This window comes from Anthonomus grandis, chromosome 13, assembly GCF_022605725.1.
Source record: "Anthonomus grandis grandis chromosome 13, icAntGran1.3, whole genome shotgun sequence".
Taxonomy (NCBI): domain Eukaryota; kingdom Metazoa; phylum Arthropoda; class Insecta; order Coleoptera; family Curculionidae; genus Anthonomus; species Anthonomus grandis.
The window spans coordinates 10,246,560-10,272,736 of NC_065558.1; the positions used below are offsets into that span (position 1 = coordinate 10,246,560).

The window sequence follows — 26,177 nt, forward strand, 5'->3', positions numbered from 1 at the left end:
AGTTTTAATTGATTTTCACTTTTGGCCTCTCTCCTTGTCGATTCATTCATTTCATATCCATTTTGCATTCGGTGAATTGAACGTATCCGTAGGCTCAGCCTGACTCGCAGTTTTTAGTTTTTAAACCGCATTTTTACCCGTGAAATAGAACTATTGTTTGTCTTAAGAGCGTTTTATACCATATTAGGCTAATATTGTTAAGATTTGATGTAGATTATTAGTATATTTGATATTAGAACGAAACCCAAGTTGTCCTTTGTCTTGCCCAAGTATAATAATGGGCGTTGGCTCAGTACTGTGTAACATACCTGGGTAGTTTACGTATTATTTTAGGCGGTTATAATTGAAAAAAATGATTATAGCAACTAATTCTTAAGGCAATAGACTATATGCGTTGCACCAAAGACATTTTCATAGAGTGAAATTAGTGACCCGTTAAAGCTACAATATGGTAAGATTGACTCGCAACTTCGTAGATTTAAGGCTATATATATTACACTTTTTTTGTATTCCTTTATTTCTAATTAAATAATAATTCCAGTTGATTTTGTTTCGTTTGAGACGTCATTACATAAATAACATTTATCTACATTCTTGGCCGCCATATTGAATCACCAATTTGGATCATGGCTGCCCCCAGACTCCACGTTTGGTGTTTTCAATATTTGGCGGGAAATTCAAAATACTTATATCGATTTTTTGTATTTTCAGCCCCGAATTGATCCTTTGCAACTTTTAAAATGCCTCTCCGTCCTCTTGAGTCCCGAGGGAGGGATTTTGTCACGCGATGAAGTGCCCAGATTAGTGAAGTGAGTAAACATTCATATGATTACCATTATTTCATTGTCCTGTTGTACAAACAATATGGCCGCCACAGATTTTAAATAGCATGATTACTGACCATGATTGTTGAATATTTTTAATTATAATTGGGGTTTGCCTATTGACTCATGTATTTTCTTGTTCAGATTTTTTGTCAAATAAATATCTTTAGAAAGCCAATGGGTCCAGCGGGTGGGGTTTTGAAATTTTACTGTGCTTTGGAACCAGCTGTTATTTATAGAAATGAATCTCATTTTTGGACTTTGGACTCTTTGGAGGCCAACTTTTATAATTTAACAAGAAACTGAAAAAGAGTACTCTATCAAATTCCTGTTAATTTTATCACAATTCTTATATGTCTTAACAGTCTTGTGATATCTTATTCTTTGTTCTTTAAAATATGTGGTTGCTATATTTACAGATTTAAACATTATTTCATGTGTTGTAAAAAGTACAGAAAAAGAACCAATTTTTACAAGAAAAGTAGGTATTTATCTCACAGACTATTGAAGCAGCGTTCCTGCAACACTAAATCAGGGCCAAATGGAGGTTCTTTCCCTGTACTTTTAATATTATAATCCTAACTGAATTTTAGGACTAGACCCAAAACAACAAGGCAGTTTGATGATGTCAGCTCTATATTCATGCGAACTTTTGTTGTTAAGTGCAAATCAATATACATTTTTTGCAAATTTATATATTTATTTTCCCATTTTAGAAGTAAAATAAAGATCTCACCCTTATCTCTTGGATACATTGTCGTCAGTTAATAGAAAAACATGTTTTGTCTTGGTTTATATAATATATTTAAACTACTAGTTGTGTTTTCGAGGGAATTTTCAGAGACAAAAGATGATTTTTTTAAGAATCAGAATAATGCTTTCCGATTACACATAAATATTTTAAATAATATTCAGGAAACAAAAGGCCTACCACATTTAAGCATAAAAAAAGGGGAAATAAGAGCCTCAATGTTCATTTAAATTTTACTTGAAAAATCTTTTTCAGTGGAAAAAGAAAAAGACATAAATTTTGTTATTAAATTTTTAAGAAAAATGGCAGTAAAAGGTTCCTATCTCCCCTTCCATTTTGTAATGTTATATAGGTAACTTGTAATGGGTCCTAAAATAATGCTTTCAGCTCACAAATAGGAAACAAAAATACATACAATATTTAAAAAGGGACAATTGAGGGGAGGGATTCTAGTCTCCCTCATTCTTAAATATCTTCTTGTAAAGTTGTATCTTATCAAAATTTTTTGCCTGGAAATGTATTGTGTGGTTTTTCTAGCATATATTAGCTAGAACTATGTCTCTAATATTTGAATTTAATATTTTCATTTTCCTTATTCCTTCTCAACCAAGTCGGATGATAAACTAGGGTAAAAGTCTTTTATATTTAAAGAATGTTTCATTTAAGTGGAACCTGTAGATTTATTTCACATAAAAAAGATAACTAAAAACCAAATTTAAGGATAAATAATTAATGGCTTTTGATTGCCTAAACAAATAGTTTGCTTAGAGGCCATCAATTAGAACAAATAGGGTTCTCTATAAAAAAGAAATACTAAATTATTAATCTCAGTATAAACAGCAAACAGTGTGCCCTAACTCGCTTTCTTTTTGAGAGGCAGTCTGTTAAAAAAAATAGTAATAGGAATTTTAAAAATAACAGCAAATGTATTAAAAAAAATAAATAAATATGATAGTAGCACACAAGAGATCATATTGATATTGAATTAACCAGTAAAACAAAAATACACTCAAGAAAAAGTATTATTAACATAGAACTAAACTTATGCAAAATAAGACAGCCTAAAATTTGTCTAGAAAGTATTCACCACTGCTGTAGTAAGCTTTTTATATCATCAATTTCTTAACTCCTATCCTAAATAATTTATAAGATAGTCTTTCTTAGCAGCAAGATGGTTAAGTATCTTTACTGTGTACATGATAGAGTTTTGGGTTAAAGACGTTGTGGGTTTTGCCTATTTTATAGTAAATGATGGCACAGAAAGAATTTACATTTGTTTAGTGATGAGTGAAGAATATTTTTTATGCATTAAAGAAGCAGTCTAAAGTTTAGAAATCTATGGGAGTGTTAATATTTGTAAACCTAGTATAGTTCAAAATACATCAAATTAGAACTTTATCTACTTAGATATATATTTCGGTAATTATAAAATCCCCTTAGCATTAATCCTTGAGAGTGAAATAAAATTAAGAAATTAAATCTTTGAACTGTTGATCTGTTTGCTTGAGTTTCTATTAAATAATTTTAATTCTGTTGTAAGTAAATTTCTATATTTGCATAATCACATGCAAATACCCAATTTACATGTTAATTCAGTTTATAACAGGAATCGGTTCAGTACCTCTAAAAATAGTTGAATGAATATGTTCTACACCATTGCCAAAGCTAAAAATAAATGTTGTAGCTTTTATTTGTGGTCCCAGGCATCTCAAGTAGTTACTTTGATCATAAATGAGAACAATTAAATAATAAAGCTTTCCATGCATACCAAATTATATACTCTTGGCTTCCTAGGAAAAAATATTCTATTTATTTAAAAATTTTATTTATTAGGGGTAAGCACAGTATATGATGTCAGTCTCTTTTATTATTATGAAACTTCGCATGAATACATCAATTAGATGAATATTTGCCTAATAACTACACCTACACTAAAATTTCCAGCAGTTTTTATAAATATTTCTTTCCTTGTTTCAGCTTAATGACGAAATTTTCCAAAAAGTTGGTGAGCAAATGTGTCTATGTACTCATCCTGAAGAATACAGAGACCAGTTTGGTCGATATGTTTATGGCAGAAGGAGGATGGACCCTCATCCAATCCTGGCTGCAAGATGCCGCCCACACGGGAAACTGGGACCTGGTCAAGGAAATCTTGGGTCTACTACTCATCACTCCGGTAGATGTTGAAAGGCTTAAGATGAATTGCCTTCCTAAGTTGATTAAGAGTTTGTCGAGGAGGGAAGACTTACCTGGTAAGCTTTAGAAAGTATTTTTCTGTTTAAAATTACATATATATAATAATAAACCCCATTTTATTATGAGAAAGATTTACAGAAAGTAGTTAAGTGTAGCAAGGTCCTAGCAAAGAAATTCTGTGTAATCCCTGCTGAAAAAAAAGTGTAATATTATAATACAATGAGTGAATAGTACAGGCAACTTTTGAAAAGATGAATATTAAATTAAATGTATACATAAATAATTTGAAATATAAGAAGACGTACAGTTAATACAATTGTAAAGATACTTTTTCCAGGTTGGAATTTAAAAAAAAGGTGACAGTGATGTGATAATGCAGTTAGTCTCTTTGCAAAATATAATAATAATATACCACTAATAAAATGTATAGTAGTTATATCTGAGATTTGCATCATTTCAATCTCTGGATTTTTTTTCAATGAACTTGTAGTTTTGGAACCTATAAGTATATAGTACCTAAAAATTCCTCAGTTATTAAATATAATTTATGTTAGGAAAATAGTTAAACAACATCTTTTCACTCAAGGTCCAATTAATAATAATAAAACTGCGGCAGTCCATTAACATGTTTACATAAATGAATGGCAGGATATGTATTTTGTTTGTTGTTTAAATAGATATATGGCTTGGTTCACCTTAACCTCTGCTTTGGTTTGAATTTAATTAACATACATTTTTTGTTACTTACATGGTAAATAATTATATTTTTGTCAATGATAACAAATCCTACTCTTAAGATAAAATACATTAGGTATTTTACAAAACAATGAAAGTTAACATCACAATTTGTTTTTCCCACCTGTTAGGAATAAATATTCTCTGTCAGAATGTATAAACAACATATTTTTCTCTCTTTAGTCAATGTTAAAGGGTATGCTAATTTACTAGCTCTAGCTATAATTGAGTCTAAAAATCTGTTGAATTAAAATTTGAAATCAGAGACATATTTGGAAATTCTATGTTTAGCAATATTTTTTTGAACAAAAATACAAAATATTCTTTCATTATAACCTTATTTACACTTCTGACAGCACCCTTTATTAAACAATTAAATGCATTATTAAACTTTCATGTAAATTTCTTTTTTGAGACTGACAAATCTTTCCTGTTAACTAACATTCATTGAATTGCACACTATATTGTTAGAAAACTTTGCTTTTCCATTATTAGACAGGTATTTACATTTCATTAAGAAGCACCAGCCCAAAAATTGAATCACCCTTTGCTTGATATTGTCTATAGCTATTATACTAATAAATCAAATTGTTTCATAGTTTTATTAATGGATGTGTGAACATCAAATCAAGGAAGCTTTTTAACAAACTCTAGATCTGTAAATTTCAGTTCTCGAGTTCATAAGCTAAGAAAGCTTTGATAATTGTTGAGTCAAAGTCTTTTAGCAGGACAAGTAGTCATTCCATGAATGAAGTTTGAAAGGAGCTATTTTTATTGTTTGTCACCTCAAACTTTTGTTTTCTGTTTTATTGTGGAGATTTAAATCTTTTCTTCTAAGCAACTGCATAGATACTCATCAGAAACTTAATCTTTATATCTGTCCTGCACTTGTGCTTCATGAATGAAGAGTTTTTCTTTTTTCTAAATTAAATTTCTTAAATTGTAATTCATTTGCTTTTAATTTCTACATAATTTCATGGCAAGGTTATTTTAATTTTGACCCTTCGTTTTGCTTTTGCAATTTTGAAATTCTTTGCAAGCATGCTTTGAAAAGCATGCTTCTTTTTGATTTGGCAAAACCATTAATTTTGTGCATATATATATTTCTGTTGACTCTTAGGTTAGAATAAAACTATTAGGTGCTCAAATAATTAAAAGTCATTTTAAAAATAAAAAAGTATGTGTAATGCTTTTTTTTCTGAGGTACAATTTTATTACTTTTAATTTGTTCTTAAATGGACTGATTACAAGGTACAATGAGTGTAATAAGCAAATATTTTTGATATGTATCAAATAGTTTACATCTTAGTTATAAACTAGTTTGAATGATTGTATTAGTTAGGTATTTTTTTTGCAAGAAGTTTTGGATTTTAATAATGGTATTTCAACAACTTGAAGAACAATCTAAAGGGAACTACATAAAGTCTTGGTCTCAAAAAAAACTTTTTAATTCAAAAAGTCAGTTACATGTTGAATAAAAGAAAATTAGACCAAGACCTTGTGTAGTCCTTTTTAGATTTTAGAATCTAGGTTTCTTTGAGAAAATAGATGACTTCTTTTAATTTGAACAAAATAATACAAAAAAGAATTAATGTAGTATTAGATAGTGAACTGGCTTTATTTTTTTACAAAATTGAGTGCTTAGTGTAATGCCTCATAATATGTTTTACAATTTACAGTTACAAATAAATGCCATATCTCTCATATTCTTCATCTAAAGTATATATATAATTTGCTTACATTTCAGAACCATAGTTTTTCTTAATTCCCTAATTATATATATCATAAAAAAATTTGTAAAGCAGCATTTTTAATTAAGAATTTGTAATATCTTCCTCCTAATTTAATTCATTCTAATAAACCAATCAAATTAAAAATTGGATTTATAGGGAACATAGTGTTTCCAAGTTAATTCTGAGTAGATTTACTATATAACATTTCTTTAGTATTTCCCCTTTTTTTACACTAATCCCAAACGAAAGAAATTTAATTTTATATTGAATTAAAAACTAAAATAGTTGTACAAAATACATCTATTGTTATTTAAAGTTTGTCTTCTGGAAATTGCACAAAGTTTGAATTTTTTAATAGGAGAGTTATTACTACATAAACTGATATTATTAATTTTCTATTTTCCATATTTCCTAGTTCACTTCAAACACCTTTAAGGTCAAGCAAAATTGAGTTTTTTTGTTGAAAATTCTTTTAGGAAAGTTGAAACTCTTTGACTTTTGAAAGGGTATTCTAATTAATTACTCATATAGTGACTTTCATAACCTACATTAAAATGTTCATATTCAAAATACACTTATTCCCCAAATTTTATATGACTGCTATTTTAACTATTTTTTTCTAATTATAATTAGTTATCCTAATACTAGTTATTGCAAGAATCTGAAAGCTACTGCTCAGCTGACCTTTAACGTAATTTATCATAATACCTGATTTAAGTTTTATGTAGTATAAAATATGTATACTATAAAAAAAACCATTTGACATGTGTTAAATATCAGAAAATTGTTCAACATTCAACACTGTTCATAGCCTTTTTATAAAAACAGCCAGAAGAAATAACATATAAAATATATCTGTACCTTCTGAACAATTAATCAAAATAGGTAAAAGTGACTAACTTGTATATTTTACACTTTTTTCCATTGTTTCAGAAGTGGCTAAATCCTCTGATCAGATTGTACAAAAATGGTTAAGTATAGTTAAAGGAACAGCAGCATCTAACAATTCAACTACTACAACTAGTGCAGAAAAGAAGCAAGAAGCTGAGTCAGCTGCAGAAGCAACTGAAACTGAAGTAAAAGGAACAGAGTCGCCAGTTACTCCTGTAGAATCGAAGCAACAGAATAAAGAAACTGAGGAAAATCAAGCAATAGAACCAAACTCCTTTTACAAATCTAGTGTTAATAAACAGAATGGTAGAAAGGCATCCGTGGAGTCAGATAAGGCATCAAAGCCGTCTGATGACGAGTCTGTTAAGAGTGAGGGGAAGGATAAAGAGAGGAGCAAAGATAAATCAAAATCGAGCTCTCGAAGCAAGTCTAGCTCTTCTAAAGAAAAGGAGCGAGAAAAAGACAAGAAAAAGTCCAGCAGTGGTAGTAGCAGTAAAAGTTCTTCTAGTAGTAGCCGTAGTAAAGATGACAAAAAAGACAAGGATCGCAAGGATAGAGATAAAGAGGGGAGTAGTAGAAGCGGTAGCTCCTCGTCAAAATCAAGTTCGAAAAGCAGTTCCAGCAGCAGCAGTAGAGACAAAAAAGATTCCAAAGATAGAAGCAAATCAAGTGACTCAAAAGAAAAGTCTGAAAAAGACAAGAGCTCCTCAGAAAAATCCAAACCATCCATTGATAAATTGGGAAGAATCCCTAAAAAATCATCAGATGATAAACAGAAAGAAAACAAAACTGATGTCGCAAAGTCCAAGGAGCCGGTGGTAGAAGAAAAGAAAAAACCGTCGTTCTCAATTTTGAACCGCAAGGCCACCGGCGAAGAAAGATCGAAAACCGTTAAAGTGTACAATTCCAAGATGCGCTCCACCGGTCTGGAAGAAGAAGCGAAACCGCCTCCACCCCGCACTGGGAAAAAACCGACGCCATCCATTCAACTACCGACGATCCCATCTAAGCGCCCATCGCCGCCCCGCGATTCAACCACCAGCAGCGGAATGCCTCCAGAGAAGAAAATTAAAATCGACAAAGTCGATATTCCCGAGCGTCCCGGCGCCATTAAATTAATACCACCCAAACCTAAACGTAAGTTTCTTTTTTGGACCGTTTTTAATCGCAACTATTATTTTTTTAGGTATGATCTACAGTGGGAAACAGTTCGCTACATCGCCAGAAGAATATCATTCTACTGAAAGTGATGTAGGGAAATCGGCAGAGTTCTTTGTATTGTTGTTTTTTATTCATTTAAGTGTTAAGGTTTTATTTTTATTATGGTACGGTATCGTTTGCGAAAAAACTAGTTAATAAGCGTGGCGTGATTATTAGTTTTATTACATTTATTTGAGTGTTTGATGGACTTTTTGTGCTGCTGGCTGCTGTTATCATAATTTAGGTGCCCATTGGTAAGTTTTGCACATGTTGTTACTACTACTATTATAATTTTTTTCGAGTACAATGTTCCTCTAAAAAGTTCAGTATTTAATCTGAAAGTTCAAATTCTAGAATTTGGTGCAAAATTGGTGATTAATTGCTACACTGCTGACTTGGTAAGTGACTTTATTTTATGCATGCATTAATACATTGTAGATGATTGTGAATTATTATAAAGATTTTATTAAAAACTTGTGGTTATGCGCACTATTGACTACTTGAAGTAGAGATTAATTAAAACTATGTGTATTATGTAAATCATATTGCGGCAAGTCTGTTTTCATAATTAGAATATATGCTGAATAGATGCACTTAGGTCCTTATGATGACTTGGAAATTATATTTTGGGTGGTTTTAACCTTCAAGATAAGATATTGTTAAAAATCCTCCTAAAATCATATAAATAGTAAAACGTTTAATATTCTGCTTAAAATTATTAGTACAAATTTGCTGTAGAAAGCATAAAAGTGGCTAACTGCATTTAAGTTAAATCCGAAGTTTTACTATTTCATTTTCTATTGGTTCTCTCATGCATAGTAAACTTTGCCCTGATATTTTTACTAAAAAATACTTGTTTTTGTAAAATGAAAAGATAGTGACATGTAGAACTCGATAACGAATCCAATTATGCAAAAAACTCAATTTTTTGGCAAAAATGTAACTTTTATGCTTTGGAAAGCAAAAGTACAACACATTCAAATAACTTTACCAGTAAAACCTAGATATGAGTTTCTAAACATATAACTCACAAATCAGCCTTGCAATAATACTTACTAGCTGGTTTATTTATTATTACAGAAAAATTATACATAGAATAAAAATGCTGTGACATAGTCAAATTGCCTGGTTAAATCCTACTAAAGAATCAAAATCCGTTAAGTAATGACTTTCGTAAATACCCAGGCAAATAAACATTTAAAAGTAGATCTGGGAGATCTCGAAACTAGACAATTTATATGTTGTATCAACAAATTTTTAACGCTAGAATTAGTGCTTTACAAATGATATTCAGGCAATATTAAAGGTTTTGTAGGCTAATATATACTTCTATCTGGGCGTGGTTAAAAAAGTGTGAAAAGAACTGAGGAGCTGCATTTTTATAACTAAATCTATGCAAAAGAGAACATCGTATATCCACTACTTTAAAAAGCACAAATTGTAAACTTGCACAAGATATAGTCTCAGTCCAAGATAGTCTATAAATGAGTTGTTTTCCATGAAAGCATTTGCATGCAGAGTTAACAGTTGTAACTTGAAATTGGTTACTGAAATGGTAAATATGGATCTATTTGGTTAGGGAGCATTACTTGGTAGGATTGAATACCAAAGGCTAATTTGGACCTTTTACTAATTTTAGTTTTAGTTAGTGCCGCCTTTTCGTGTTTTTGTTGCAACAAAATGCTCAACAAGTGAACTTTGAATAATTACGGAAATGCCGGCCCCGGCAGCGCGGTGGGTATATACCCGCCTAGCAGTCGTGTGGCCCTGAGTTCGAGTCCCAGACTTGGCATGGTCGTTTGTGATGTCTGATTTAGTTTAAGTACTAAAAAATTATATAGAGGTTTTTCGTGACTAAATGTGCTCAGCACAAGGTCAATAAATTAAAAAAAAAATAATAATTACGGAAATAAGGTAAACATCCGAAAAAACAGAAAAGTACAAGCCATGATAGGCGAGAAAACCCTCCTCAAAGTAAGAAGAACTAAGCCTAACAGTAACCTGCATCGTTTGTGATGTCCGATTTAGTTTAAGTACTAAAAAATTATATAGAGGTTTTTCGTGACTAAATGTGCTCAGCACAAGGTCAATAAATTTAAAAAAAAAATAAATAATAATTACGGAAATAAGGTAAACATCCGAAAAAACAGAAAAGTACAAGCCATGATAGGCGAGAAAACCCACCTCAAAGTAAGAAGAACTAAGCCTAACAGTAACCTGCATCGTTTGTGATGTCCGATTTAGTTTAAGTACTAAAAAATTATATAGAGGTTTTTCGTGACTAAATGTGCTCAGCACAAGGTCAATAAATTAAAAAAAAAAATAAATAATAATTACGGAAATAAGGTAAACATCCGAAAAAACAGAAAAGTACAAGCCATGATAGGCGAGAAAACCCACCTCAAAGTAAGAAGAACTAAGCCTAACAGTAACCTGCATCGTTTGTGATGTCCGATTTAGTTTAAGTACTAAAAAATTATATAGAGGTTTTTCGTGACTAAATGTGCTCAGCACAAGGTCAATAAATTAAAAAAAAATAATAATAATTACGGAAATAAGGTAAACATCCGAAAAAACAGAAAAGTACAAGCCATGATAGGCGAGAAAACCCTCCTCAAAGTAAGAAGAACTAAGCCTAAATAACCTCAATGTTACAGAGTTTTGAAAAGACTGAAGTTGAGTCAGATCACACCCAAAAGATCTGACAAATTGCCCTAACGAAGAAACAGCTATAAGCATAGAAGTTTGATACCAACAACTAATAACCAAATGCATGGTCTATCAGGATATCTTAATTCTGCTGTTTATGTTAACCATATAGAAAGTTAATGGGCTTTCTTGAGTCAATAAAACAATTATCCAATCTGTGACGTTTACTAATTCTAGTGATTATAATTTGTTGTGCAATGTAACATTGTATGGATAGAATATAAAAATATATATCTATGATGCACCTAATATTTAAATAGTATTATGCCTAGCGTCGTTTTTCGGTATACCAATATTATTATCGCATATTGATGATGACAAAGTCGCTATTGGGTAATATAACATTTCTCTTTTATTAAAAATAGATTTATATACCAATTTCACATACTGGATTCATAGTCACGTAAGTGTATTAGAATGATAGATTACTAACCAAGGGAGAAATACAAAGCGATTTTCAAGGTCGTATGTAATTTTTCTCTATTACTGTTTTTCTGTTTCGCCAGGAAGAAACCTTCTCTTCCTACACGTAAAGCAGAAAATTAGTTTTTTTAATCATCTTGCGGATTTATGGATCCAGATATGTTATGAGTCATACTTTTTTAATTAAAATTGTAAATTATGTTATTAAGTGACAGCTGATGAAATAAGTGAGACTAATTACCCAAGAATTTTATCGTTATTGTTATTAAATACAGTTTTCCACTTTTAGTTTCAACTTTGCTTTAATAACTGATGCAATACAAGGTTAATAATTTACCTATTGCAGTGTTCAATATTAAATATACAATAATTGTTTTGGGGGCAGACTTGCTTGTCACGTAAAGAATTGTTTTAAATAAATCTATTATAAAGAAATTGTTAGAAACTCTTAGTCCAGCTGTCACTTGAAAAATACTTTAAGACAATACTTCCTTAAAACGAATCTTGCAACTTAATCGCTCTCATATAGAAATTACCAGACAGTTAATAGTTAAGTTAGTTGTGTGTGCTGTGAAAACGTTCCATTTTTCTCCATAAAAATTAGTCAATAAAAACGATTAAACCATAACATTTGTAGTTTTATTTACCTCGTGGTTGGTAAAATCTGCAATCTGACAGATACAACATAATCAGTCAAATTAATAGAATTTAAATATTTCCAATTGTCTTGTTTCAAGGCATAATCACTATATATAAAAACAATCCTTATTTGGGTATTTATTTTCTTAAATTTAGATTATCTTATGAAGCCCTAAATAGTAAAATTAATCTAAATAAACATAGTCTAGTAACTAAACAAACCTAATAAAGTTTATCATGTAATAGTCGTGAAAATAAAAATATTTCATCGTTGCTCGTTATTCGTGTACGATAAGAGTGCAGTTATTGCATGTATAGTCTATGCAACAATATCTAAATAAATTTAAATTTATTGTATTCTGGAGTACATACAATGAATTAAACGATCAAATTTAACTATTTACTTGATAATTGATAAATTAACAATAAGAGGGTCATCTAAGAACTTTAATGCCCAGAGAGGAGAACTGTTAATTTGATAAATATTTGTAAAGGGTTTAGATATATATATCTTTTGAAATAAATGTGGCGTCAATTGAAGATAAAGGCCAAAGAATAGAACCTTATGAACTAGGTCAATCTAAGGCTCTCACGATTAATATTTTATTTATCGGTGGATAGACTATAATTATGACAAACTGTAAAAGGCTGCTATAGTCGACTTAAGAGAACAATATTAGACGAGAAAGTTAATATTCATTCGATGGTGTGCTTAAGCAGATAAAGAGACCAACCTACATATGGGATCATTTGGGCTATGGCAAATTGTATATGAACACATTGAAATCCAAAACATGTCTTACCTTAATGATACTAAGAATTTTAATTTTCTTGGGTAAGGATTTGTTCAGTTTTCAAAATTTGAAAAAAAGGAAATTAACCAATAAATTGATCCATTCGTAAACTTACTAGGTGACCTTGAGATCCACCCATCATCTTGCCATGCAGTCATTTCTTATTCCAACCGCTTTTTAAAAAATCGTTTGATATATCTGATTAGACTTTAATTACATTTCTGGTTTGCACATATACTACTAGAAGCAGCATTCAGTTGAACTATAGGATGTTATTGATAATTACAATCCAACCTATAGGTTTGGCAAGTACAAATTTCTTCAAGTACATTTCATTTTCTTGTCTTCTAACACCTTGTATTCGTTTGCCTCTAGAATACCGAGCTAGATTCTACTAAACTGTACTTTGAATAATACAACTAAATTCCAATTCAAGATAGATTATCTTTAAATTATACTGTAACAATTCCTCTTATTGTTTCTCTAAAGAACACCATGGGCACTTCTCTGCTGATGATGAGTAATTAATTTCGTTGTTATTATGTTAAGTTTAAGATCGGAATTAAAGTTGCTTTTCCACTTTTTAGTTATTTGTTCATAGTAAATTCTTATTAGCTTTCTTCGAATGCCCGTGGAAAGGCAACTTATATGGCATTTTAATTTTTCTTACAATATTTAGACCATCTTAATTAATTCCTAATTTAAGTTTTTTACAGAACAGATACTATTTTGCATCAAATGAAACTCTTTAGACTTGGATATATAAGATTTCCATTTAAAGTTCATAGTTTAAACCCTATATCAAATCTACGAATAGTTTATTCCTCAAAGTAGCCAACGATGGGCCTTATAGCTGACCCGATCCAGATCCACTTGATTTGCCTGGTGTGCGAGTGAAAACGAAGAGGCTGCACCTGACCTGAGGATAGGACAATGACGAGGAGGTCGCAGTGGACAAAAGCATTGATACGTCGGCTAATGTTAGGAGAGCTATTGTATTTTGGAAGTCCTGCTAGGATTTTTCAATATTTAATAAAATAGCTCAAAGGTATTATTTTTGTCTTTTTTTTTTAAGTGTGGGATAAAGAGAGGTGCATATGCCTTAGAACTTATCCTTTATTAGGGAAAAACGTCTCACATGTAGTTAAGTTAAAATATAACAAACTGGTCCTAAGTAAATTATTTAGGTACGATTTTTCATTGTCGAAGTGGCAGAAACTCGACCATGTGTAAGATGCTTTGCAAGAACGCGAGAAGAATTAGAATATCGAAAAATCATACCTATAATATTTGAATAGCCATAAAGTGGAACTTGTTAAGGAAATATAGATAAAGTAGTAAATATAATATTAATAATTAGGTAAAAGACAAAATACTGACGTGAAAAGTGATAAATTTAGTAAGGTGGATGAAATATTAGAACTTATAGAGAAATTGAAAGAACTCGTCCATTATCTCAAAGAGGCTTACGTAACTAGAGAAAAAATGAAAACTCGTCTCAGTCTCAAAATGTCTTTTTAATTAATCAGGCAACATATTTCGCTAATAAAGCATCATCAAATCTTATAGCTAGATGACCTGCTAAGTACATGTTACCTGATTAATTAAAAAGACATTTTGAGACTGAGACTTCTCTTCATTTTTTCTTTATAGAGAAAGGCTTGATTCTGCTAAATCATTGAACGTACAAAAGCTGACAAGATAGCCAATGAGATAGAGCATTATTAAGTTAAAGGATATTCATATAAGTCTTATGTAGTATATTTAAAACTAAAATTACATTTTGCTTTGACCTTATTGCCAGTTTTTTATATATGTAAAATTATTTTTTGTAAATGACCTAATATAACATTCAAATTTGTCGTCTTCTGTAATAAGCACCAAATACGCCTTACACATGACACTTTGACCTAGTTGGAAAATAATATATATATTTATAGATCTAAATTATTAAAATTTAAAACAAAGCCAAGAAACCAACGTTCAGGTTTTGTTTGGGGAAACCCCTAAAAGCGCATTTATTGACAGTCAATTTGCATGTTAATAAGCCCCGCCGGGCTGCTAATAAAATTACGCGCTGCGTGTTTATCAGTTAAACGATTGCGTTTCATTATTTTAATCAGTGAAAAAATTTTTCTTTGCATCGTAGCGCAAATCTCACGCTAATTTATTTTAAATGATGCAAGTTAAATTTACAAAAAAAATTTATTCACCAGTCTAGTAAAAAAATTGTACAGGGCGGAAACAACCCTATTTCTGTAAAGAGACTACAAATTCAAAGATCGCTGTTCGAATATCTTGGTAGTTGTAAGAAATATTAAGATAGTTAAATTATTGCGAAGTTGTAGCATGACAATATCTACAATAAAACTTTATAGAATAGTTTTTTTACTTTTTTCTAACTATATTTCGTATTTACAATATATCAATATATAAATTTTCCGTTTAATTATTTTTTCGACAATGTTTGCTAATTTGCCCTAATTTAACATTCGTCGTAACTTTTGCATTTAGCATTTTTATAAAATATTAAAAAAATATTCGTTTAATTAGGAGATTATTGTGTCTGTTTTTGTTTATTTTTAATCGCAATTATTAGGGATTAAATCTTACATTTATTGGCTCGATTCTCTGACTTCCTAATAGTTGTTGCACCAAAAATTATTTTTGCTTTACTCATTTTTTAAATACTGTATAATTAAATAATTCTTTTGGTTCATCGATGTTTCCAAAAACGGACTAACGTAAGCACTATAATCACTTATAATATTTTTTGCATAAATAAATTACACTACAAATAAAAGTGAGCGTTTGGTCGATAAAGCACTATATATGTACAGCTAAATAAAATTCTTCTATCTGATCGATATTAACTTGAAAAATATATGTAGGGCTTAAAGCGTAACGTGTATACAGTGTGGTGACTTTAACTGGTATAAACTCAGTTAAAACTAATCAAAATTTATCTCGCAAAATTGCTGAGACCCGTCGATTTTTGTTTATTTTTTTTCACATTTTAAGATAGTTTTTGTATTTTTTCACCTACAAGGGGGTCCAAATTAACCCCAACTTTTTTTTTTCAAAAGGAAAGCCACTTTTTTAAAACTCTCATTGAAAAGAGCCCTTTTTCTTGATTAAATTGCCCTATTTACTTTTATGATTATCCAAAGGAGAAATACAAAAAAAAAACATTAAATTAAAAGTTGCGTTTAATATATAAGATGCTCAAAATGAGCACCATTTACTTGTAGGCAAAGCCCAAGACGATAATAAAATTCGTTTCTGACATTTTCTAACACTTCTGGAGATATTTGTCGGATTTCTTGCCTAATACGTTCTTTGAATTTGTCTAGGTTTCCTGGTTTGCTCATATAAATTTGACTTTTCAAATGTCCCCACAGAAAAAAATCAAGTGTGGTGAGATCGGGAGAACGTGCCGGCCACTCGATTGCACCCCTTCTACCAATCCATCTGTTTGGAAAATTATCATCTAAATACTGGCGTACATTACGGGCATAATTTGGGGGAGCACCATCTTGTTGCATCCAGATTCTTTCATCATACGAATCTGGATCGAACTGACTCGGATATAAGGCACGTAAGACTGGAACTAGTTCATGTTCAAGAAATTCTAGATATCTTTCCCCAGTTAAAGTATCATTGAAGAATATGGGCCCTATAACTTGCCTGCCAATTATGCCAGCCCAAACATTAGTTTTCTGGGGATATTGTGTATTAGTTGCCCTTACCCAGTGTGGGTTCTCGTCAGACCAGTAGCGACAGTTCTTCTTAATAACATGGCCATTTAGGGTGAATGTAGCCTCATCAGAAAAAAGGATCCACTCCGAAGATATGCGATTTTCGTCAATGGCGTTCATCATTAATTCACAGAACTGCGATCTGGATCGTCTTCCAATAACTCTTGAACGGGTTGCATTTTATAAGGTCGTTTGTTTGCACTTTTTAAAATTTTTAGCACAGATTTATGATGAATATATGAGTTTTCGCGAGCTGCTCTTCTGGCTGCAGTTACCGGATTTTCTTCCATCGTTAACAATACATTTAATTGGGTGTTTTCATCGATTTTAGAAGACCTTTGTCTTGAAACATCCCTCACGTGCCCAACTTGGTGGCAAATCTCGATATTTCTGCCTGAATAAGTGGACAACCTCTAGCTGAGTACGACTTCTGTCCCCATAACCAATCATCATTAAGATTTCAATCTTGTGGGATTCGGATAAATATTTTTTTCAATATAAGTTAACTTATTTAACAACTGGTTGAAATTCATTTTAACAGTGACACTACAACAATGTCAGGAAATGTCTCGATACCAATAAAATAAACAAACACGCCAAAAATTTACCAACACAAAATATTTCGAGACTTTTAATAATTTAATGGTTTTTATTTTTTTTTCGTATTTCTCCTTATAATCACAAAAGTAAATAGGGCAATTTAATCAGGAAAAAGGGCTATTTTCAATGAGAGTTTAAAATAAGTGGCTTTCCATTTGAAAAAAAAAGTTTGGGTTGATTTGGACCCCCCTGTAGGTGAAAAAATACAAAAACTATCTTGAATTGTGAAAAAAAATTAACAAAAATCGACGGGTCTCAGGAATTTTGCGAGATAAAATTTGATTAGTTTTAAATAAATTTATTCCAGTTAAAGTCACCACACTGTATAATGTAAATATACCATAAAATCAATATTAAAGAAGTCGCACCTGCAGGGTACTTATAATTGCAGAATATTTTATTTCTTACTAAAGTCAATTGAATGTTGGGTCAAATGAAACTCAGGTTTTAAGTTTTAATATTGCCGACGTTTCACCTGTATTAGGACATTATCAAGACGCTACAATGGATATAAATGGTGCTAAATAAAACTAAAATTATTAGTGTTTTTTTTTTAATAATATCAACTAAAATTTACTTACTAGTTTTAAATACATATAACATTTTATACCAGATAACAAGCTACACTTTTAAAATATTTGTACCACATCAACCGGATATAACACACTTTTTAAAAAAGAAAAAGGATTAAGATAAAAGATCTAAACAAAATTATAATGAAAAAAAATTATTTACATAAAAAGTTAAAACATGTTGTCCATAAAATATTACACATACAAACACATAAAAATGCAGTGAACCATAAAAATATTTTTATTAAAAACAATGGTCTTTCTAGTTTTTAAACATAAGTCGAACCAACAAATGATTTAATTATAACAACACTTCAACCTTGGCTGCCGGGCGATACGGAGATTTTTTAATGCGCCCTGAGGATGGCCTAATATAGGCGGAAACGTCGGCAATATTAAAAGCTGGATATTATTTGACCTCATATCCAATTGACTTAACAAAAAGCATACAAAAATTGGGTCACAAAAAACAAACGAAAGTTATTGCTTTTTGCATCTGGACTCCTTTTCAGCAAAAAAATTAAATATGTAAATCAGTAATAAAAGAGAATATTCATGTATTGGAATCTAGTCTATTATCCTGTAATGCAGAAAATGCGTGACATACATAATAGGGATTTTCTTTTACAGACAATGTAGGAAATAACGTCATGGATGGGACTTTAGTAAATTTTATATGTAAAAGTAATGGAGGCTGGGAATTTTTTGTAAACAAGTCACGTAATTTTTTTTCACGGTTATTCTATAATTTTATTAACAAAATGACGATTTTGCGTACTATTTACTTCTTGTTAGGCCACCACTTTCATTTTTGTAAACCATTATTAATAGTATTCATGTCAAAAAAATTAAAAAATATTAAATAGATTCAAAGAGAATAATGTCGACTATTTCTTATATAAGTGTTTATTACTTTTAAAATTGTTGAGATAAATGAAATAAAAAATTGTTGAAGCAATTGGGGGATCCAACCCGGGCCATTAGCCATTGATTTACAATCTAAGGTAACCCATTTAGTTCAAAATAAGTTGAAAACAATAATAGTAAATTGGCTATAAATTTTTGAAAAAATTGAGAAGTCCATAGGCCGATAGTTGGAAGTGCGTTTCCAACTATCCATTTCCAAAATGCAGGGCGTTTATTTAATTTTTCAAAAAAACAGTCGCGTACACTTTTTTTACAGATAACTTAACACACATGCGCTTCAAGTCTGTCCCTGGACCAGTCAAAGCACCTACAATTCCTCCAAAAGCGACCTCACTCCTTATCATTGAAAAGCAAATTTTTTTTATTAAAATCGCTAAAAGCGGTATTAATACAGATGGAGAAATTTGATTTTTTTCACACCTATCTCAAGCTTCTCTATGGCTCTTATATATAGTCTAGAATTTTTGATCAGTTTAACCGTGTATACATTTTAAATGGCTTATGGATAAAGTGTAGTAATTTATTTGCATAGGTGTTTATGCGCATCATGCAGTTAAAAATATTCAAGAAATCTAGGAAAAATCTCATAACTACTATAGGATTTTAATTAATAATTAAAAAGGGTAATAAATAGCCGTATTCTTTCAGAAAATCCTTGGTAGTAGTGCTCAAGAGGGATGGACACGTACGCTTGCGCCGATCTAAGTGCAATGTACAATTCTCGTTCAGGCGAAGATCAAAGAATCTTGTGGTGTTGCCTGATTGGCTACTTTAGTAGTAATATTAAATATAAGAATTAGGGCACATGATAATATTTTAGAGATTATGTAGCGACTCTTCGTTTAGCATTATGTTTTCTAAGAAGTTTTTAAATTTTTAATCTAGACTAACTTATTAGCAGAATGGACTCCAGAAAATTACAACTTTTTAAAAGTAAGACAGTTTGGAATTTAGATGCAGAGGTTGAACTTGCCAGATACAAATCACAAAAATAACAAATATTAAGCATATGAGAATTTAGGCTTCTAATTTTGCATGAAACCTAGTTACTCGTTGGAATATATGTAATCGTCATTTGAGACCGACAAATCTGAATTTTAAAATTCAAAAAATGCTCATAAACGATAACTCATGGAATTTGAGACTGCTAAGACTGATTGCCTAAAAGAATTTTGAACTGGGTTTTGGAAATCAACATGGTTATGCAGAAGTCATATCGGAAATGCATTTATGATACACTATTTGCCAGAAATGTATTTATTGAAATAAGATTATTCAGATATATATGTGAATATTCTAAGCAATTAGGAGCCAGAATTTTCCAACACATGCAGAATATTGACATAAAGTTTGGAACTTTAGTAATCGTAAAATACATACGTGTTATATACAGATGTTTTGGGTAAAAAATCAGTACACTCAAAATTTGGTATAAAGTTTGTTTATTTATTTGGCTTAAATTTTCTTAAATTTTACTATATAATAAATATTTTCAGCATTATCTTGTATATCTATCAATGATATTTTATGCTTCAGTATGCTTTTAAAAATATTTTTCCATTGTTCTTCTGGATTACTTTTTTTGATTCAATTTAATTTCGTTGCAATAATTATGTCCAATACTGGATTATGTACTTATTGATAATAAATATGGCATATAATTACTTAAAAGAAGATGTTATGTTGCAATGAATTCATTCGAAATTATAAATATTTAACATTTTTACCATGCACATATTAATAAATATGCCAATAAAATAACACATATTTGTTATTGTTTTTATAATACTGATAGGAAAACAATCTTAGTTTACAATTGAAATAAAGTAAGGAATAAAATGTTTACTTTATCTATTTTTTAGAAAAAACCGGCTGAAATAAGTCTTCAAATTTTGAAGGGATCCACATAGCAAGAATAAGGAGTTGCCAAACTGTGTATTGTTTTCCGAGATACAGGGAAGAATGTATTAACTTATTACATTTAAAGAGTCACAGTGACATGTGTCAGCATAAACTCATTAGGAAATACTTTACGTTAATAAGGCATGCTATTTTTTGCGCCAGTACGTAATTTAAATATATTTTAATTTATTTAATATTTTTTGAACGTATTATATCAAAATCCAGGTCCGTATAAAATTTAAAAAATTGATATTGACATTTCAATTTCACGTTATTTGGATAATTTTTTTTTGTAATTTTTCTGTGTATTACGGAAATAACACCAAATTTTACCGTAGTACAGGTCCCTTAAATAGATATAAATGTTGGCCAATATTAATATTTTAATAATAAGGCAGAAGCTATAAATTATAATTTTTAAATATAATTTAAGTTTTTTTAATCCGCTCGACATAGATTTAAATAAAAAATACTGGTTTATCAAATTTATTTTATTTTCACACTTTAACTACTTACTTCAAAGAAATAAGGTAGTAACTTACTTCAAAGTAGCAAAACGCCATATTATGAATGACGAAGTAGGTCCCTTTGAGCTCGTACTAAATTTTTAAGAGTTTTCGCAGTACTGCCCTTATGGTTTAAGAGTCCAGCCGGAATGGTGTTGCTTTTTGTGCTGCTTCTACGTTTCTTATAGACAAGTCATGAAGATAATGTTGGAGCAATGTTTGAAGATTTTAAATTAAAAGTATTAGGCAAACGTTAAAATAACCATGCTTTTCATACATGACTATTGTCTATTGGTTGTTTCTATAGAATTTTGGGTTGAACACTTTGGAAAAAATAGCTATAATTTATTTGGTTTTTAAATATATTATAATTAAGAACACCTTATATAGTCTTAACTTACAGACATAGGGAGAATCATTGTAATTTATAAAATATCTTTCAAGTACCAAAATATAATGGTACAATAAATAATTGAGTTCTTTGAATATTGATTTAGTAGAAACTAGAGTTCTAAAGTTTCTAGAATCTAGAGAAACTAAAGCCTTTATAGAAATAAAGGCTTAGAATTATCAATCATATTTGCATCTTTAAAAATACCATATAAATGGATGGTATTTTTAGAATTTCTTTCAGACATTTCCTATTAGAATTTCTTTGAAAATTTCGTAAAACTCTTATGAGAATTAAGTCTGTCTATCTGAAGGAAAGTTTCCTTTTTAATATTTTGTTATGTTAATAAATTCAAAAAAAACTTATAACTACAAATTTACATATTTTTTATTATTGCAAGTTTCATATTTTTAATAAATTAATAATTAACTGCATTCCTATGGTTTTCAATAGTGCTTACTAACTTAGTAAAATTTAAAGTAGGAACGAACGTCGGATGAAAATTAGAGTCTTTAAAAAAATAATTATTAATTTCAAGTATTATTTAATAGAAATAACTAGAATTTTAAATGTACAAAATTGCCCTTTTAAATCAATTTAATTGGCTTTATGATTTTTTGAGCTTTCTTAGGGGGTTTTCAATAGCAATTTAAAGAGTACTATTGACAAATAATTAATTATTACTACTATAAGAAATCTAAAGTTAAAAAAAAATAGGAAATGTTTCGTAAAGTTGTATTCAAAAATTTAATTTATAAGGAAGAAAAATATGAAAATTTTTAGCAGTATTGGTAAAAAAATCATCTTTCAACACTAAATCGTGCATTAAATTTATTTTCTTAGCAATTTATTCCTAGCAATTTTTAATGAATTAGTCGCTATTAAATGTAACAAAGAAAATTGGTGATTGGTATGGTTTTTAGCTCTTTAGTTAGATCTAATTTTTGTGATTAACTGGCTTATTCTTAATGCATTAATAGATATATTTAAAAAAAAGTTTTCCGTGCAAAAGCTTTAGCGAAAGTAATAACACTGGCACTCATCTAGGCCTTTATTCAGATTGATTGATTTTAATGAAACTTTCAACTATTCGTATCTCGAAAACCGTTAATAACTCGTTGCATAATAAATGCAATGGGTATTCTGACGAAATGAACATACATATAAGACAGACTTTAGCCTATAGAATTTTTAAATCCTGATGCAACAATGAATGACTGATTATTTAATATTGGGTGATTACCATTTAGCCAGTGCATGAAATTAGTTATAATTTTTATTAGTGTATGTATTATTTAATTTTATTAATACATTTTAGGTGCCGATTATTGAAACGGAAGATCGGATCCAGGAAGAAGAACACTAACTCGTTTTATTTTGTGTAATATTAAAATTTATATATATGATTAAATTATTTATTAAAAACTTTTCAGCATATAAATGTGTGTTTATTTTATGACTATTTAACCCTCAATATTATTTTTGAACCATTGTAACCAAAGAACTCCGCCAATTCACCGTTAAAGAACTGTTTCCTGAACTCTTAATTACATTACAAAGATCTTTTTGTAAAAAATCCACAAATTTTCTCCAAAATAAATCAATTTAATTGACTGAACTCTTTTTACTTGCAGCAGCTGTCCTACAAGAAAGCGACATGTTCATGGACGCCCTCATGACCGCTTCCGTACCAAAAAAAGATGCCAAAAAACGAAAACGTAGACCAAGCGTGACTAAAGAGACTCCTCCAGCTCCAACATCGCCGTCTTCTTCTCCCGTTGCTGAACCCCCTGCTACTCCGACATCCCCTACTTTGGCCAATTCCGCCAATGCATTGGGTCTTAAAAATATCGCTCCCATCAACTTCTATCAGGACACTTTGTCTGAGGTGTCTGATAAACCCGAGGAAAATAGTGAGGAGTGTTCTGAAGAAAATAAGGAAGTCGAGACTAATAGAACTTCACCTGAGAACACCGATACTCCTGCCAGTCCGCCTGCAGCTCCTGAATCTAATGAGACTGAGATGAGTGATGAGGTGCCCGCCAAGCAAATGAGGTTGGATGGTGAATTAAAGGGTGTTCTTTTGTATGCAAAGAAGAAAGGTCCTAAGAGATCTATCAGATGGAAAGAGGAAGAGGACTTGGTTGAGGTCAGGTACTTTGAACTTGATGAGACTGAGCGGGTGAATGTCACTAAAACATTCATGGATATGGCCAAAATGGATATTAGCAGTGAAAGAGAGGCTTTGCTTATGTCCCGGAAGCTGCCGAATGAGGACGTCATGGAGCCCCAAACGCCATGGAGGATTCTTTATTTATGCGAACAGCCTGATCCTTTGGCCATTCCGGGAAGTAAAAGTTTAGAAAAAGACATCCAGTTTGCCAGAGAAAAAAGCACTTTACCAGCAATATATTACGATAAACGAAGAATACCCGACTGCCCCGAAGAACCGATTCCAGAAAACCATCAGGTCAGCGACCCGGTTGTTATACCCCTGGAAGACCCCGAGAGTCAAGAAATTGATTTGAAAAGCACCCCATGGCCGGAACCAAAGGGATTCGCTCCGAACCATATGGAAACACAACTTATGCCACCGATGTTCCAGAACATACCTTTTAATGCGAATTTCGGGAACATGGGGGGTAACATGCCACCCAGTGCACCGTACGGAATGCCTCCCAGATTCCCAGTTCCTCCCGGTCCACATGGTCCGATGGGTCCTGGCACAGGCCAATTCGTTCCCCCAAATATGATGCACAATATGCTGGGACCTGGACCGATGAATCAACCGGAAATGATGAATGGTCCGAACCCTCCGATGAATTCGGGCGGATTCATTCCTGGCCCGGACGGGTATATGGGACCTGGCAATGAACAACAAAACTTCCCCATGCCGCAGTATGGTGGACCGCAGGGTCCAAACATGAACATGTACGGGGGTCCGAATCAAAATAATTTTAATAATCATCGAGGTGGACGCGGTGGTGGTTACCGAAGAGGTGGAAACAACCAAGGAAATTGGGTGCAGCTGAATAATGGACCTCGCAATAACAATTGGAAACGAGGTGGTGGCGGTGGTGGAGGTCGAGGCCGGTTGTGTAAAAATATTCAAAACCATGGGTACTGCAGGAATGGGGATAACTGCCCATTTGTTCACTAATGTTTTGTGAATATAATTTAGTGTCGTCGACGACAAAAAAAGATGTGATATTAGCATGTAATACTTGCAAAAGCGACTCGGGCATTTTACTTGAGTACATATTGTAGTTCTTTATTTGTAAATGTGTCTGTTTTATATAGGTTTCACTTTATTGACACACTTCATGTGATATTAATTTATTTCACTGTAAATACTAAGTTCGTAACTTATATGCATGTGTTATATATGTGGATATGAAACAAAATGTATATAGATCGAGGGCAATATATATGTTGCGTCTATTGAATTAGTTTTTACTCAATGATTCATTACGGATTTTATCTATTCTGTTGGGCTCATTTATTTGCTTTGCATAGGGTAAGCATTATTTAGTTGTTATGAATAATTATTATTAATTTTTTATAATATTGATTTGAATATAAAATATATACAATTTATTGTATGTTGTTTTTTTTTTTAATTTGCATTGTGAATTTTTAACTAATACAAATTTGTACCTATGCAGTTTAAAGAAAATATTTTTGATCCTGTTATAAGATGGTAAGTATGGTTCTTCATAAACAGAATTTTGTTATTTTGGAGTTTAGATATTTCAAAATACGTAAACAGTAATAAATGTGTGTCAAGTTTTATGTTCAATCAATCTTCTTTAATGTCAATACATAATCAAATATTTAGATACGTCATATAAAAAAATTATAATAAAATTTGGAACTCAAACTACCCCTAGCAATACTATCAGTTTTAAGTACATACACAAGAAAAAACAATTTATAGACAGTACATACAGTCTGTCGTTAAAAATACTAGATTTGCAAAATATAATTGTGATTAAAATATTCGTTATGAAAGGTCTTTTCTATTAATAAATTCTTGACCCTATTCTTAAAGCGTCACCAAAGATTTATATTTTAAATTTATGGGAAGAGCATTACCAAATCTTTTAACCCAATATTTTGGTCCATCTCGACACCTTTGAAGTCACCAGGGATAATTATGGATATTTTCGTGTATTATGTACCGCTGAATGTTTTGTTTCACATATCACAAATACACAGGTCACAGTCATCAATTTCTTCTACAAAAAAACATATTTCTTTAGAGCCCAAATACTCCTGCACCCAAGCAATATTAGTATATATGCGATCTTAGAGTGGAGCATGTTAAATAAGATACGCGAAGAATACCAGCAGATACTTGTCGAGAGAGATTGCAGACAACGTATAGGTTTTTCGGCAGGACTCCTTATGTGATTTGCACCTTAGAGTCTAAAGAAATACCTAAAAAGGTGACCCTAGCTTCATTTGGGACATCAATCCCCTCATCGAGAACACTTTTTAAGAAAATCACTAATGGGCAATATTTCTTCAGAGTTAAAGGACTTCCGATAGTGAGTCTGTTAGGCTTTTATTAGCTTCTGCTTCAGATTTCTCAGTTGAAAAAACAGTGGTATCATCAGCAGGAAG

The 26,177-nt window shown here is 31.0% G+C and overlaps 1 protein-coding gene across 1 annotated transcript; it reads left to right on the top strand.

The window, feature by feature from the left end:
- Positions 1 to 25,148, top strand: LOC126743602 (serine/threonine-protein phosphatase 1 regulatory subunit 10-like). Its single transcript, XM_050450770.1, has 5 exons — positions 1 to 451; positions 712 to 809; positions 3,553 to 3,827; positions 7,173 to 8,267; positions 23,186 to 25,148. The coding sequence occupies exons 1-5, from the start codon at positions 449 to 451 to the stop codon at positions 24,709 to 24,711; spliced, it is 2,997 nt and encodes a 998-aa protein (XP_050306727.1). The 5' UTR covers positions 1 to 448; the 3' UTR covers positions 24,712 to 25,148.
- Positions 25,149 to 26,177: the final 1,029 nt, after the last annotated feature.

Excerpts from the sequence above, each read along its gene's own strand:
- LOC126743602 (XM_050450770.1), top strand. Across the intron at positions 3,828-7,172 it reads GAGGAGGGAAGACTTACCTG|AAGTGGCTAAATCCTCTGAT; the intron begins GTAAGCTTTAGA and ends CCATTGTTTCAG. Across the intron at positions 8,268-23,185 it reads AATACCACCCAAACCTAAAC|CAGCTGTCCTACAAGAAAGC; the intron begins GTAAGTTTCTTT and ends TTTTACTTGCAG.